The sequence below is a fragment of the Callionymus lyra genome, chromosome 10, assembly GCF_982586985.1.
Source record: "Callionymus lyra chromosome 10, fCalLyr1.hap1.1, whole genome shotgun sequence".
Classification (NCBI taxonomy): domain Eukaryota; kingdom Metazoa; phylum Chordata; class Actinopteri; order Syngnathiformes; family Callionymidae; genus Callionymus; species Callionymus lyra.
In genome coordinates, this window is record NC_141827.1 from 12,696,799 (window position 1) to 12,714,358 (window position 17,560).

Consider the following 17,560-nt stretch of genomic DNA (forward strand, 5'->3'; position numbering starts at 1 on the left):
TGAATCTGTTGGCATACATGTAGCTCTTACTTTGTTTCAGCCACTATCATGAGACTTTCTACTGACTCCTTTAAGAAACATCTTAAGACGTTTCTATTTGTTCAGGCTTTTCCTTGATTTTCTGGAACTCCTGTTGTGTTATCAGTTTTATCTTGACCTTTAAAGGATATACTTTATTGAATATTGTTTTTATTGTTTAAGCGCTTTGTGACCCTGGTCTGGAAAAGCGCTATATAAATAAAAATTACTTACTTACTTACTTAAGTCACACATGACTGACAGGTCTCGGGTGTGATTTCAAATGACCAATATATTGATCAGTCTGAAACAACTTTTATCATCATTGGCTATTTAAACATCAACGGCTTCTACCCACGGGAAGATATCGTGTGATTTCTATACTCAACATGTACTTCCTGTCATCATGGCTCCATACGTACATCATTCATTTACATACACAAACAGACTTCTTGAGTCAATGTGTGCTTAAGTAAGCTGTCGGCCCGTGAATCCACCCACAGAGGCTCACATTGATCCACCGAAGTGTAGTTGTGCTCCTCCGTGAACGGAGCGTCGCACAATGGTTGTCGTCCTACACTGATCGTGCGACGGCTTCAAAGCGAGACGGTGACAGCTTCTGACATCTCGCCGCACGTGTTCCTCTTGTGTGCGCGAGAACATATTAACAAAGAGCTGTTAAATATAGTCCTCCTTCGGAGTCCTCGTCATAAGCTGCTCTCAGCCTCCCACTGTCCTCCTGTGTTTATGTGCTGGATGTTTTTGGACGCGTTCTGATGCCGGCTTCATTCTTATCCTCCTCGCCGATGACCTTTGAGCGTCTTGTAGCACACGCCGTACCACACAGGGATCAAGGTTGTTGTTTTTTTTTTGAGGGACGAGTCCAAACAGACGTTTGCGTCGACCTCGTCTTGACAGACAGCTTATCAGTTTGGGAAAAAATTTGGACAAGTCGAGCAGGAAGTTCTTGTTTTCGTGAGGAACGGAGACGCAGAAGAGCTGTTGACATGACGTCCTAAACAAACAGTGTTGTGTTGAGCAGATGTGCTTTTTTTTTTTCCTCTGGAGAGCGAGAGTCGTCTAATGAGCCTCTCAAGGGCAGCGAGGATTCTGCGTCATTGATCAACACTTGTTGATGCATCACTTGAATCTGTCCTCGGATGAGAGCGGAGGAGATGGAAAAGGCTGCCCTAATAAGGACCTTTAATAGGGCAAGATAAATGCTTAACTAACTAGACATGGTCTATGAGCGGCTGTCCGTCATCCAACCTGTCATCCAGAACACCTGGAGCCACTTTATGTACGGAGAAAATCGAGGGGCGACGTCAAAGAACTCTACTTAGAGAGAGTCAACTATTAAACTATTTATCTTTGAATTCATATTTCAATAAAACTGTAAAATTAAATGACACGTTGATATATGTCGTAGCTTTGATGGCGTACCTTTAGTGTTGTCGCTTCTTATACTTTACTTTGGAAATCAAATGACAGATTCACGTCACTTTGTTTAGTAAAATTGTTGTTCTCTGTTTTTAAATAGATTATTGGTGTTCAGTTGTAAATGAAAGATGGAAAATCAAACTTCAAGTATAAACTAAGTTAAGATAGATGGATGGATGAACTTTACTTATTTTATTGATCACTCTGGAGGTCTCCTTCGGGAAATAGTTTTTTCCAGCACACAGAACAAGAACAAAGTGCAATAAAAAGAAAGTGCAAGATGACACAATCTGAAGATAAAGAACATAGATAACATAGTTATAAAATAACAAAGAAAAGGATACAAAGATTAACATTTAATAACATCATCTTTTCACTCCACTCCTGCCACCAAACTCTGAATGAAACGGTCTAATAGCGAGGAATGAATGAGTCCCTGAGTCTATTAGTGTTGCATCATGGGAGGAGCATTCGTGCACTTCATCTGCTTCCGTGTTCCCTGATGATCCTGAAAACATAAAGACACGTGTCCAATCATTAATATTAACCATAATATCATTCATAATTGCCAGTGACCCTTGAATATGTTGCTTTAACAACATATATTTCAACTCATTTAGAATTTGCATAAACAACATGAGATGTGATGAAAAACGCACTCTGGATTAGGAACCTCATTTTCTCCTTCACCTGGCCGATGCGTCCGTCTAACATTGTCCAGGGAAGTGATTTGAGCGTCAGCGCTTGATTCTGGTGATCAGAGCAGCTCGTGAAAATGTTGTGATGAAAGATTTTATAGACTCGGTGGTCGGTGAAAATCCTCTCTACTATCAGTGGCTCTCAGGGCCGGCGGCACAATGGCTGCGTCTTCACGTCGGCTAATTCTCGTCTGTAGAGTCATTTGTGTGAATAATGTGCAATTAAATGATGTTGCTTTCATGTCCTGCTGGAGGAGGTGCTCGCTGCTCTCAACACTTCCTGCATCAGAAAACCATTACTGTTTTTATCTTTTACTTCCAATTACCTCGAGCACCGTCCTCACTCACAAACACACACACATGCATGCAGGCACACACACTCACACCCACACATGCACTCACAAGTTTATGCAGGCACACACAAACACAAACACACACCCATCCACTCACACACACATTTTTGCAGGCACATACACACAAACATGCACTCACACACATTTATGCACGCACATACAGTACATACACACACATGCACTCACACATTTATGTACACACATACACACACAAACACAAACATGCACTCACACACAAACATGCACGTACAAACACACACAAACATGCACTCACACACACATTTATGCAGGCACATACACACAAACATGCACTCACACACATTTATGCATACACATACACACACAAACACAAACATGCACTCACACACATTTGTGCATGCACATACACACACAAACACAAACATGCACTCACACACATTTATGCATGTACATACACACACAAACACACACACTACACTCACACACACATTTATGCAGACACAAACATGCACTCACACACACATTTATGCAGGCACATACACACACAAACACACACACTACACTCACACACACATTTATGCAGACACAAACATGCACCCACACACACATTTATGCAGGCACATACACACACAAACACACACACTACACTCACACACACATTTATGCAGACACAAACATGCACTCACACATACATTTATGCAGGCACATACACACACAAACACACGCACACATCCACTCCCACACACGATTGTGCCAACGGTGAAGGGATTCAATTACTTTTTAGTGAAGTATTTGCACAAAAACATTCAAATGAATTCAAACTCTGGGGAAGGTTTTCATCCAGAAATGTGAAGATTAAAAACTGCACAGTTGAAGCTAGCTAAGTTAGCGAAGTTTGTTCATTAGCTAATGCTAACTAGTTGCAGCTGAATTTCTATAACCGTAATTTCAGTCAGAACTCATTGGTTTACCATGTGTTGATTTTAATTTGATCAAAGACCCAAAAACATTTTGGAGAAACAGAAACCTGACCCGGTTCTATCAGGTTGAACAGTTATTGCAGTCCCGCAGCAAACCACTGCTAGCTAGCATCAGATAAAGAAGGAGTGAGAGCCGTCCCTGGACGTCAGACCCATTAAGAACCCTTTTTGCTCGACTCAGTTGAGGGGGTTGTCATGGTAATTAAGATTTGCATTCTCATCCCTAATTAATCCCCAAGGTGTCAATCAAAACGCTTGCTTTTTTTTCTTCAACAGATACATGTAACTAAACTTTTAATCCCAGTCATTATAAACTTCCCTTTGCTCGCTCGTGTATAAGAATAATCCTTCTTTAATCCCGCGTCTGGCCAGAGACTCGCTCACGTCTTTTGACCACTAATCGGCCCAACCTTCCTCCGTGCGGCTCGGTGTCGCTCACAAAGACCCGCTTTCACTCCTACCGGGCTTTCCAACGGTGATACCGGCAGCACGAGGTGACGTTTTTAACAGGTTCTTTTTTTACGTTTTCTCTGACAATTGGTTTTGCACAAATTTTAACAGAACTCAAAAGACAAAGGACATGAGTGGAAACAAGTTTAGACAGTGGAGTATTTTAACTTTTTAGAATTGCGTGTTGAATTAGTGTGTTTTTGGAAATGTATTCACTGAGTTGTGGACGCTTTTTTGGCTCTTTGGTGTGTTTTGGATATTATTATTATTATTATGGATACCTTGCTGTGTTTGATATGACTATGTAATATAAAATTTAATTCAATAAAGTAATTTAAAAAGCGAAATATCTAGGGTCTTAACTACTCGCCTGGTCAGAAATTAATGCAACAGCCATCTCCGACCCACTCCTGTAAAAGCAGTGGGTCGGAGATGGCGGTTGCATTCATTTCTTCCAGGAAGGTAAAAACGAGTCAACAAAAGCTTTGATTTCATGACGATACTTTGACTCTCCAAGATGCAGTAAGTCCCTCATCATGACCCTGTTTTGAACTTATTACTTTATAAAGTTCTTCCCCGTCTGAAAATCTGGGCGAACAAAAGGTTACGACGGCGAGAGTCAATCATGACGTCATAGTGGTCTCCACTCCGCCTCGACCTCCAGCTCGCTGTAATCACACCCAGCTTTCTTTGTACAACGAGTCTCTTGGAGTGGACTTCTGGTATCGATGACGCGCGGTGACAAACGTCAACGCCCGACCAATGACGGCGGTCGCGGGTGTCGCTACGGTTCGTCTCCACCGTGGCGTTGTGACGGCGAGGAGGAAGTGCTGACGCCGCACGTGAAGGCGCACATGCGGCAGGTTCTGCTCATGAAAGGCAGCAGCTGAACTCGATCAGAGGGAAAACACGAGAGGGAAAATTCTTCATTCCGGGAAAACAGTGCGACTCCGTGTGTTTGCTGGTGTGGGTCCGAGACTGATGCCGCGTCTTCTTATCAGCGCCGCTGCAGACCCGACGTGTTCTGGCTGCAGACGCACACACTCGTGTCTCCACGTGACTGCATCTGAGGGTGAAGAATGTTTGCTGCTGCAGAGCTTCAGACAAGTGACGGGTTAACTGTCACTCATCCATCGAATCTAGACTCAAGTCAACATCGTTTGTTAATTGAGTCTCTCCTTCAGAAATGTCATCTGTTTAGTAACTGTGCAAGTAAGTAAGTAAGTTATTTGTATTTATATAGCGTTTTTCCAGACCAGGGTCACAAAGCGCTTAAACAAATCAAAACAATATTCAATAAAGTATATATTTTAAAGGTCAAGATAAAACTGATAACACAACAGGAGTTCCAGAAAATCAAGGAAAAGCCTGAACAAATAAAAAGTTCCTAAGATGATTCTTGAAGGAGTCAGTAGATCATCAAACACAGAGTGAGAGGAAGATCGTTCCAAGGCTTAGGAGCAACAACCTGGAAGGATTTCTCTCCTCTGGTCCTGAAGTGTGTTCAGGAACCATCAGTAGATTCTGATCCACAGACCTCAGAGCCCGAGCTGGGGTGTAAGTCTGGATCAGATCAGTGATGTAAGGAGGAGTCTGACCATGAATAGATCTGAAAGTAAGAACCAGAATTTTAAAGTTGATCCTGAAAGAAACTGGCAGCCAGTGAAGAGTTTTAAGGATCGGAGAAATGTGAGTTCTTCTACTAGAGCAGGTCAGACAACTATTTATCAAAAGAAAGTGCTTGATTTGTTCTGCTCCAGTCATGAATCCTGACTACAGATGAGCGACTAGCAAAACGAATGAACCAAATAACCTGATTAACTAAATGACGTGCCAGTAAACTGTTGTATCAAATTTGTCCACAACCAGATAAATGAAGATAAAGTTAAATTGTAGTCGAATAAAATGAAGAATATTGTGAACACATCAGCATCAATAAGACATTTCATGCAACGCAACTTTGGATTCGATATAAATAAACGTAGCTTTTCGTTGCAGGAGAAACTCGTGTTTTAACTAGTCTGACTAGGATCGTCTTCAGTAACCGTCGTACGTCACTGTTCTCTTGTGCAACCGTGGATTTGACTTAACTCCACTTAATTCCAGCAGGACTTTTCTTTCCTCCTCCATCTCTGTTGTGCCGCAGAGTGCATCCACCACCTACACTCCATTAGCCTGCTCCGCACTTGACTCCAGGTCTCTGCTGCCGTTTTCTCTGCTGCCTCCCCCGAGGGCGGGAGGACTTTTTTTTTTCAGAACCCGCTGAGGAGAAAAAAAACTAAACGGTTGAAGCCGTTATATATGCAGCGGAACACATGGATTCAGTGAAATGATTGTGATTCAGGGTCCGATTGTATGACATCACCGTGTTTTTGTGTTGCAGTGTTGCTGCGCGAGGAGGTGGTCCAGCTTCAGGAGGAGGTCCACCTGCTGAGGCAAATGAAGGACATGTTGACGAAAGACCTGGAGGAGACGCAGGGAGGCTCCAGCGCCAACCTCCTGTCGGCCACGGAACTGCGGGTGCAGCTCAGCGAGAAGGAGCAGGAGCTGGACCGGGCCAAGGAGTCGTCACAAGGTCAGCAGCCGACGCCGAAGGTCGATCATTCTGAGTCAACTTGGTTACAGGAAGTCCTTTTTTGATCAGTTCAAATTGTTCTGGATCATATGATTGTGTTTATTTTTCACAGAGACAGACGTCATAAAATAATTTTTACATTTTACATTTTTATACGTATATTTGGTCGATTATTATCTTTCCTTATCATGTTTGAAATAAAGTTAAAAGAAAAATTGAGCTTCAAATAACTAAAATAAGATTTAATCAGAATATTTATTAATGTCATTTTTCAAGTCTTTAATTAAATGATGATAAGATGTTGGAAAAAGTAAATGTAATCATTACTTTTATGATCATTATTTTGTATCCTAATTATTAAATACATGAGAAAACAAGATCACATTAAACCAAACTGAACTTCTGGGAAGTTGATTCAATATATTATTAAAAAATATTTGGTGTCATTTCTCAGCTAAAGACTTTAAAACAAGACGAATGTCTTTATTGATTTAATGACATTGTTCACGAGAATCAATATGAGTGTAGGATATATGTATTTTTACATATAAAAACAAGTTAATTTAACCAGAAATATGTGTTTTATAGTGTAAAACCAAAGTGACTGATGAATTCTAATGATAAACAGAGACGAGAGGCAAGACTTCTCTTAAACATCTTGTAAAGTGAGTTCTAACTTTTGCCTTCATCATCCGTCCTTTTATTTTCATCTCCTGTAACAAGCAAACTCATTTTACGCTACATTTACTAGAATGTTTGGCCTAATGAGAATCTTATGATCCGTGAAACACCAGCACTTGATGAATATATATATATGTGCTCGAATCTTACTTACTTACTCGTTGTTTTTAACACTTCATGTTGAAGTTGATTCCATCAAGAAAAAATATATATATATATATATATATATATATATATATATATATATATATTAATATGTGTTTATATATTCAGCTGCTTAATTTATTTGCTTAAATAGATACAATATTTAATAATAATAACAAGCGCGAAGGAAGCTTCAAAAAAGTACTTTCAGCTGTGATGGAAATGAATGTAACCACCGTCACCGACCCTGTGCTGGGGGGTCGTCCAGACAAAGTCACACCGTGACGAACATATTAAAATAATAAATGAGAGAGTTTGAATGAGTCAGGAAAAGGTGGAAAATGGATTGAGTGCCGGGATCTGTTTTTAATTTTCTCCAGTATATAGTCGTAATTAAAAGTGTGTTGAGATAACTTTTGTGAGTACAAAGATACATTAGTGTGAGACTGGACGGGTGACCTCAGCTGTCAGAGGTCAGGTTGCACTTGAATGAAAGGTTACTTTACAAACCTGGCAGTTTGTTCGCTGCCAACCTTTAGTTCATAAGCTAAAATAAATGTACTTTATTTATTAATGTGAAATAAATGGGTGGATTAGAAGTAACTCGCTGGTAAGGTCAGCGTGTCTCCTGTGTTTGTGTTTAAGTTGTGTGTTGTGTTGCTGCAAGGGTCACAGGCAGTGAGCCATTCGCTCATAAACCCTGGTTGCGTAACTGCTGTGGAACTGGTTTCTCATGCAAAACGTTGGGAAGGAGACGCGAGCGTTGACAGCAGGAATGTTTAGAGCGTCGCACGTGTTGCGACCGCGGTCCCTGCTCACAATCCCATGAGGTTACGTCATCGCCGTTATAACCAGAAGTCACATCTAATCGATAGTGGAGGGAGTGGGTTCTGGTGAGTCTTCCTTCAGACCGTGACGTCACACTTTTAATCTTAACTGGATCTTTCGTTCAGGCGACGCACACTGCTGCCCCCTACTGGACGCACCGTCTCGCACCCTCTCTTCCTGTCAACTGTTGCTAAAAAAAGCGAACTGACTTTGTGTTCCAGCCATGAAGGCGGATCGGAAGCGTCTAAAGGTGGAGAAGGGAGATCTGGTGAGTCAGATGCAGCAGCTGTACACCACACTGGAGAGCAGAGAGGAGCAGCTGAGGGAGTTCATACGCAACTACGACCAGCACCGGAAGGTAAACCCAACTAGCAAGTTAAAGAGACTCGTTTGAAAGATATATGACGCGATCTTCTCAGGAGAGCGAAGATGCCGTGAAGGTTCTGGCCAAGGAGAAGGACCTGCTGGAGAGGGAGAAGTGGGACCTGAGGCGGCAGAGCAAGGAAGCCACGGAACAGGCCAACGTCCTGCGTTCTCAGCTGGATATGAAGGAGAACCGGATCAAAGAGCTGGAGGCCGAGCTCACGATGGTGAGTCACTTCTTGCCCGGAACGCAATCACGCCACCTACGTGTCATTATCCGCCGTGTAATTATGGCCGAAGAACTCGGGAGCCGACGCTCCAGTGTGTTTACTCCGTTCGATGCACTCGTCCTCCACTACAGCCTCTAATGCTGCCAGGAAACTCTTTTTTTTTTTGTTCCTTCTCCTTCTTCTCCTCTATCACTGCAACTGTTGCTGCATCACATCATTATTGCAGACGCATCAGAAGTGTCGACGACGAGCCAGACGAGAGGATGATGACATGATTCACTTCAAGAGTGTTTACTGCCAATTAATGAACCCGTTTTTTGTTTTAAAAGACAGAAAACTTTAGTTACACTTGGATCCGACTTGACTATAAACATTATTTTTATTTGGCCTGTTTAATGTTAGTGGATATAGTCTTCTGGTCCAATCAACTCAAGTGCCATAGCTTGTGTTTTTGCTCCGAGCTCACGACGTTTTGAAGACCATCTACCCACCTTTAAGTGAAAATAGTGACGTTTTGATCCATTGGCCGACGTTGACGGTGGATTAGATCAGAGTAATAACAATAATACATTTTATTTTAAGGCGCCTTTCTTGGCACTCAAGGTCGCCATACATACATCAAACATTTAAAACGCAACAATAAAATATGTATAAATAAAAAGTAGCAGACAAGGGTAGAGGAATAGCATCAAATGGAATAAGCCGTTTAACTACTTCATGTCACCTAAAGGGAAACAGAATGTGTTGATTTAAGTGTCTCTTAAGTAGATCTTGGACCTCTATTGTACTCATCAGTATGTGTCTGTTTGTGCAAAACTCTCTTTTAACTAAAATATTTACATTAGAAAATGTATTAAGCCCCGCCCACTAAACAAACTTTGTTTTAATCTGGAGATTAAATCTTATTTACGATAACCACACGCACTCTGCAGTGATTGGTCGAGCATCAAGGTTTGTCACCGCACGTCACCTAAACCGTGAGCCTCCACCCTCAGGAGACTTGTTGTATAAACAAAGCGGGCATGATTAACGGGTTGGAGGAGGAGTGAAGACCATGATTACGCCATCATGGGCTTCGCTCTCGTAACCTCTCATTTGCCGAGATTTCAGACGGGAAGAACTTTATAAAGTATTAAGTTCAAAACATGGTCATAATGAGAGACTTACTGCATCTTGGAGAAGAACATTTGAAACATGTGAGTCGGGAGAGTTGGGTTTTCATGTTAGTTTCCCTTTAAGAAGATTTATTTCACAGATTTATTCTACAAATATGAAAAAGTTTGATTTTTTTTTTTTTGACAAATGCATTTTCAAGACACACACAGTTTCAAGTGTAGCATCTCATGAGTTGTGTTGTGATTCTCACGACCCGTGACCACTTTGACACGCGTGTTCACTCGTCTCTTCAAACTTCCTCCTCAAGGCCAAACAGTCGCTGGCCACGCTGACCAAAGACGTACCCAAGCGCACCTCGGTGATCGTGTCCACGGAGCCCGTGGTGAACGGCAGCCAGGAGTGGGTGATGCACCCCGACCTCCCGCTCACCGCCGCCATCCGGCAGAGCCAGCAGACGCTCTACCACGGCCACAGCACGGACCGACAAGGTGAGTCCGTGATCCAGCGCCGCCTCCGAGGGCCGCCTGCCAGCTTGCTGCTCCTCACACTAACCTGGGGTTTCCTCACGTTTCTGTACTAATGCTGGGACTTTTGTCTGAACGTCTGTTCGTGTCTGTGTGTGTGTGTGTGTGTGTGCGTCCACGTGACGTCCAGCCGTGGTCAGGATCAGCCCCTGCCACTCCCGACAGCCGTCCGTCATCTCGGACGCCTCGGCGGCCGACGGCGACCGCTCCTCCACGCCCAGTGACATCAACTCGCCGCGGCACCGGACCCACTCCCTCTGCAATGTAAGACCTGCCTGGCCCCCCCGACCAAGTAAAGAACCCCCTCAAAACTCTCTACACTGACCTCGAGCTTTTCTCCTGCCTGTGTGTGTGTGTCTTGTGGTGGTGGGTGACGCTTGCCTGCACCTCCATTAACACGGGGTTTTTTTGTTGCCATAGTTGGTGAGTGGTTAAAGGTTAAAGGTTAAAGGTTATGATGTGTAGTTCAGGAGGGAAATCTAACTTTACTTCAGATTAAACCAGGTTAATTATATAATTGCTACAATGAAAGAAACAAACATTAGATCCACCAAATGTATGTTATAAATTCTATTAAATTTAACTTGAGTGGTTAATAAAAAACACACTTTCAATCTCCAATTAAACAATCGAAACAATATTCAATAAAGTATATATTTTAAAGATAAAGATAAAACTGATAACACAACAGGAGTTCCAGAAAATCAAGGAAAATAGAAATTTGGTGATTTAAAATTGATGCATGTTGTCTGATCATCCGAAAAACATTATTTCAAGAAACATCTTAAGATGTTTTTATTTGTTCAGGCTTTTCCTTGATTTTCTGGAACTCCTGTTGTGTTATCAGTTTTATCTTGACCTATAAAGTATATACTTTATTGAATATTGTTTTGATTGTTTAAGCGCTTTGTGACCCTGGTCTGGAAAAGCGCTATATAAATAAAAATTACTTACTTACTTACATTGTAGGGTGTAGTACCTCCCTTTTACGCTAGAGGCAGTGTTCAACATTATACACAGATGTAGTGGGAATAAATGGTTTCATTTTAGTAAAGGTAATAAATTAAAAAAACAGTCATTAGATACATTTATTTTTAAAAATGAAGTTAATATTTGAGATATTCTATCAGATTTACACGTGTGTTGTTATAGCTTTAAACGGAGCATTCATTCAGAAGGAGGAAGTTGTCGGTAAAAAAGTTAGTTTTGGAAGGGGGTTTGGTTTTGTCGCCTCAAACCCTCGATGACCCGTGAACTCTCCTGTGTGTTGTGTCCAGTCCATGGAGGACCTGGAGGACCAGAAGCGTAAGAAGAAGAAGGAGAAGATGACCCTGGGCTCGCTGTCTCGGGTGTTCGCTCGAGGAAAGCAGCGCAAATCACTGGACCCCGGCTTGTTTGATGGTACACCCACACCCGATTATTACATAGAGGAGGATGCCGACTGGTGATGCTGAGCGTGCGTGTGTGTGCGGCCAAATGTGTACAGAGTGTAAGTGGAATGAATATTGAGAGGGTTGAACTTGGACGGGAAAAAGCTCCTCCCATCAGTGTACAGTACATCACCCTCGACTTGTATGTTTGTAAATTATATATATATTTATAGATGTACGCATATGTATATATGTTTACATGGATATAAATATATAACTGGGGTTATTATTACATCATGTAGACGCGTCAATGCTGTAATATCTTCCAAATGTCTTAATGTTTTGTGTTTTTTACAACTGGAGACTTGAAGGACTGATGTTCATGTGTCAATAACTGTCTTTTTATTTGTTAGTTCTTTTTTTTTTTTTTTATCCTTCGCTTTCCAACCGCACACGCAAGAAGCCCATCGATTAGGGAGAAGAATCGTTACGGCAAACGGTGTCGTTTATTGATCCATAAATATGTTATGAATAACTGTGATCAAGGTGTTCTAGTCACAGGACTCTGGTTTCCTCCCCCCCCCAAAAAAAACACCTGTCAGAGAGTGGATCGAGCGTATTTCACCACCAAAAACAATTTATTTAGAAAGTCAAAAGTTGTGTTTTGATATAAATAATTTATACTTATATATGGAAAAAATGAAATATTTTTATCACTAAAACGCAATTCGTATTGTATTAACGACAATTTCTAATTCATTCGGATATTTATACGTTTAAATATCAAGACAAGACATATTTGTGATTTAAAAAAAAAAAAAGAAGTCATATTTTAAGTCGGAAATATGACTGTAAATGTAACAAATCTCCAACTCAAGTTTAAAAAATGAGTGACAGAAATCCTCATAATTGTCGATGGATTTTAGACTTCCTGCTTAAAATCCAAGTTTCAAACGTGAAAATTATCTTTTCTTTTAAACTCTTCCCATGAACATCCGTCTGTGGGTAGATGTGTCCGATGCATCTCTAACGCCCACAACTGCACCCCTGGCTAGCTGGGATTAATATGTAGCCGATTAATATCTCTGAAGAGTTAAGGTCTCTGGTCCAGGACTGACAGGGAGGATTCACACTGTTCTCAAAAGATCATTTTGTCTCTGAAGCCTCATGACATCGTTTACGTGCCAACATACGACCAGGAATGTGCGTTCAACACCTGCATGTACCCCTGACTTGCTTGGATTAGGCATCCATGCATCTCCAACCAAGTGAATAACTCCACACTCGTGTGTTGTCCCAGGTTATTGTACCCCCCCCCCCCCCCACCCTCTCTGCATTATGAATGCACCCCCTTTGTTGCCTTCGTTCTGTGAATAAAATCCCTCTTCCTTTTCTTGCAAATGTGGCCCCAGAATCATTTGTTAGGTTTTTATTTAAAGAATTCAGAGTCACATATTTATCAGCCAGATGTTCGAGGAGGTGATTTTCAAAGTGGATATAATTGAAATGAAATCCTATTTTAAAAATAAAAACCAGTAACTGAACAGCGTCCATGTCGGAAGTTTTCTGTTCCATGTGTGTTTCCTGTGTCCCAGTCTTAACGTGTCTCTCCCCCTCGCTGGCCACGTTGAGGGGCGTCTCTCTCCGGGCCAGTGAGAAGATCCTCATCTGTTCCTCTCTGGGATTATTCATGTGCACTCAAACCCTGTGGGAACGCAAACATGCACTCAAGGTGGATTTCTTTTAAGATACTGCATGACGTGTTGTGGCCAGCATGCGAGGATAGAAGCAGGTAAACACGCGGATTCCATCGTGTATGAATCAGTGTTTTCCTTGTGCTCAGCATGTTGGTGGATGAATAATCCCTGTGTCGCCAGTACATTAACAAAACTGTCGCATAATAACGACACCATATTTCACACCTTTAACTCTGCTTGTGAATAATGGTAGCACCATCTTGTGGTCAAGGTTGAGAACTGCACTGTAAAACACTAGGCTTTGTTTACAACAATGTATTCCAATTTAGTTTATAAGACGTTTCCACACATTTAAGCTTCATAACTGTAATGTTTTCTCTACTGTTCTCATAAATAATACGTTTATTTTATTTCAAATGTATAACAAGTGTTCAGGGCCTCGTGTAATAAAATCAACGAAGCATTTTGACAACCATAATGCCAGTAACAATCTCATAATACATGACATTTCTTCATTATTAAACGTCAATTGAACACATATTGTCAAACTCCACATGTTAAATCTCATTAAAGCAAACCGCTGAAGGCACAGTTCAGTAGTACAGTTACAAATTCAGTAACTTAATCCATTATTTTATTGGAAGAAATGGTTTAGAAAAGGTAACGGGTGATGTCAGACATCATTAAGAGATTAGAAAAAATGAATAAAATGATCATTTGACGGTGAAGACTTGAATGTAGTGCACAAAAAAGTCTAACATGTTGAATATAGTATTTATTAAATAAAAACTAAATTATTGAAGATAAAGAAAAACCTTAATATTCAGATTAATTGACATTTGTGAAATAAAAACAAAAGTTTGGAATAAAAAGCGAAGTTAAAAAATATATATATATATATATATATATATATATATATATATATATACTGTATATTGTTGAAGAAAGAAAACTAATTCCAAAAGGAAATGATGACTGTGAAATAGAATTAATTGTCCTTCATATTTGAGATGAACCAAACAATAAAGTTGTGTGTGTGTATGTTAGACTTATCAGATAACCTTAATATTATATATGATCCTACATAATGTCCACCTCCCTGTGACCTCTGACCCCTCCCGTGTGTGTGGCACCACTCAACTTCTCCTGAACTATCCAGACTCTGACACGCAGCAGAGCCTGTCGGACGGCGAGGATCAGCTGGACCGACTCCAGCAGGTGGAGCTGACCCGGAGCACCTGCATGTCTCTGTGGCGGGCCGGGGCGGTGCTGGCCTGGCTGGAGGTGGTCATGGGCATGCCCATGTACGCCCGGGCCTGCTCCGAGAACGTCAAGAGTGGGAAGGTTCGTGGATCTGACGGCGTAAAGCAGAACAGCACTACGTGTGTTTGTGTTTAGATATTTTTCCCATTAAATCTGTGTATAATGTTGAACACTGCCTCCAGCGTAAGTGTGAGGTACTACACACTACATTGTCACCAGTCTGACTATAATTTCAGAAATAAAGTATGCGACAAATGTGTTTTTTGGATGATCAGACAACATGCATCCAATCCTAGATAATTATTTATACTATAGGTGTATCATTTACCTCGCAATTATTTTTAAGACTCATTTGAATCATATTAGTCTGGTATTAAAATCATCGTCCCTGACATCAAGGTTAAAAATAACTTTGGAAATAGAAGCTTCAAAAATAAATAAGATTTTTCAAATCAAAGAATATTTTTAACTCAACCGTTGCACAACTCCACACATGTAGGTGTCCCTAAAGTGTTGTGTCAGATGTCCTCAAAAGTGGCCTAACTACATATGTGTGTGTGTGTGTGTGTGTGTTTAGGTTCTGCTGGGACTCACAGACGAGGACCTGGAGCTGGGTTTGGACATCAGTAACCCCATTCATCGCAGGAAACTCCGACTGGGCATTGAGGATTACAGGAGAGCGGAAGGCGATCAAGGGTGGGTGACGGTACCCCAGAGACTCGTAAAAGACCTGTAACAGTGCTCGTTGTTGTAGACTGTCCAAGGCGTCGGAGATGGACCACCACTGGGTCTGCACGTCCTGGCTCAGCGACGTGGGGCTCTCGCAGTACTCCCAGGTCTTCCAGACCCACCTGGTGGACGGACGGGTGCTGAACTCTCTGAGCCGCAGAGACCTGGAGAGGTTCTTCAACGTCTCGGAGCAGTTCCACCAGACCAGCCTTCTCCTGGCCATCCAGCTGCTGCAGATGCTCGGCTTCGACAAAGAGGTCAGACGGAGTTCACGTGACACGTCTTGCGTGTGACCTCTTGCATTAACACACAGAGAAGCAACAGTCAGGTGTGTGTGTGTGTGTGTGTGTGTGTGTTGTTTCAGGCCCTGCAGGCGCGACGCACAAAGTGTGAGCATCAACACAGAGACCCCATTGTTTGGACGTGTCACAGAGTCATGAAGTGGGTCAGAGACATTGACCTCAAGGTGAGTTCCTGGTGCTTCTGAACCGCCGACACAATGGTTCGGCATCGTGAGTTAATTACACGTTAATAAACGTGATATAAATGTCAACTGTTTCAGGAGTTTGCAGACAACCTCCAGGGTAAAGGGGTTCACGGCGCCCTGATGGTGCTGGAGCCGTCGTTCGACACCGACACCTTGGCCAGGGTCCTGGAGATCCCCGGGAACAAGCACATGCTGCATCGCCACTTGTACGAGGAGCTGAGATCCCTCTCCGCTCCACACAGGTAGGATATAAAGATCTATAGTTTTCACCCGCTTCAATTCAAAAAAAACTTCAGAAAAATTGCTGTATTTGCTGTGGACAATTTGGAAAAAAAACAATTTCCCGAAGGAGACCTCCTGAGGGATCAATAAAGTTCTACCTAACCTAACCTAACCTAAAAGCCGACAACAAAACATGTGGCAGCTGGACGTAAAGGGGGAGTAACTATCATGTGCACATTTTCCAATAATGTTTTAGTTTAAACATGTACCTAAGAAGTATTAACGGCTGTCAAACTAAAGATCCTCACTCACGTGGACAATATTAAGGAAGTATTCTTGAGTATCAAGCATGGAGTGCATTATGGGTACTTTTATTTTTTCTCAACACTTCTGAAGACATTTGAATCATTTTCCTTCTTTAATTTATCTATATTGAATTACTTTCTATTTTTTTTAATCCTGGTTCCTTTTGAAGCTATACTTGACATTTGAACTCCTTCTAAGAAGAGATCAATAATTATATCATTAAAAATGTAATCTGACGACGTAATGTATGTACGTATGTGTGTGTGTGTGTTTACGTAAGCCAACATTGGCGCCTTTATTCAGGATAAACTCAATATAATTTGGTTAACATTATAAACACTTTGTTCATGCTCTATTTATAAATCGCAGATGTCAGTGTGTGTATAATGTTGAACACTGCCTCCAGCGTCAGTGTGAGGTACTACACCCTACAATGTCTCAAGTGTGGCTATAGTTTCAGAAATAAAGTATACGACAAAGATGTTTTTTAGAGGATCAGACAACATGCATCCAATCCTAGATAATTATTTATACTATAAGTCTGTCATTTACTTAAGTCTATCATACACTCAACATTTGATCATATTACTCTGGTATTAAAAATCGTGTGATTGATTATAAATATCAACATTAAAAATGTAATGTTGAGAGTAAAACAAAGTTAGACATGTAGCCTTTTAAGACTCGTATCTGGTGTCATTGATTCCACAGTGATGCTGAAGCTGCGGAGGCGAACCCTCCCTCGTCGGCTGCTGTCACTCGCCTGGCGGAAGAAAGAGCATCCGTGCGACGACTGGTCAAGGTAGGGATGAGGTCTGACTCAGTCTCAGCAAACGTGAAATCATGTGGCTTCAGAGTGATGATCTGTTGACGGACAGGCTGAATAATAGGTTAGTGAGACCAGCAGGATAACAACAAAAACACAGAAAAGATAATGATTGAATTGAGTTTATTTTTGTCGAGTCATGCTTCTTTTTTTTTTAGTTGAACAGTGGATATTTTTTCAATCATTAAGTTAATCTATAAATAAAAGGTAAATTTAGTCTCCAATAAAACAAAGTTGTATTTTCAGAAGCTTGAAGATTTACTCTCCTTGCGCTTGATGGA

At 41.4% G+C, this 17,560-nt stretch overlaps 1 protein-coding gene and 1 long non-coding RNA gene across 3 annotated transcripts in view; one reads left to right on the plus strand and one right to left on the minus strand.

Annotated features, from left to right (window-relative positions):
• Window positions 1-17,560, plus strand: part of kaznb (kazrin, periplakin interacting protein b) — a 120,426-nt gene that overhangs the window by 101,600 nt on the left and 1,266 nt on the right. For both annotated transcript variants that reach the window (XM_087800318.1, XM_087800317.1), the window contains 12 exons: window positions 6,302-6,493; window positions 8,368-8,504; window positions 8,566-8,736; window positions 10,163-10,343; window positions 10,510-10,643; window positions 11,657-11,780; window positions 14,606-14,790; window positions 15,287-15,405; window positions 15,464-15,695; window positions 15,803-15,904; window positions 16,001-16,167; window positions 17,165-17,255. In XM_087800318.1, the coding sequence (XP_087656444.1) occupies window positions 6,302-6,493; window positions 8,368-8,504; window positions 8,566-8,736; window positions 10,163-10,343; window positions 10,510-10,643; window positions 11,657-11,780; window positions 14,606-14,790; window positions 15,287-15,405; window positions 15,464-15,695; window positions 15,803-15,904; window positions 16,001-16,167; window positions 17,165-17,255 (1,835 nt within the window). The remainder of the gene's footprint in view (window positions 1-6,301; window positions 6,494-8,367; window positions 8,505-8,565; window positions 8,737-10,162; window positions 10,344-10,509; window positions 10,644-11,656; window positions 11,781-14,605; window positions 14,791-15,286; window positions 15,406-15,463; window positions 15,696-15,802; window positions 15,905-16,000; window positions 16,168-17,164; window positions 17,256-17,560) is intronic.
• Window positions 1-17,560, minus strand: part of LOC148070385 (uncharacterized) — a 64,078-nt gene that overhangs the window by 31,899 nt on the left and 14,619 nt on the right. The gene's annotated exons all lie outside the window — the stretch shown is intronic.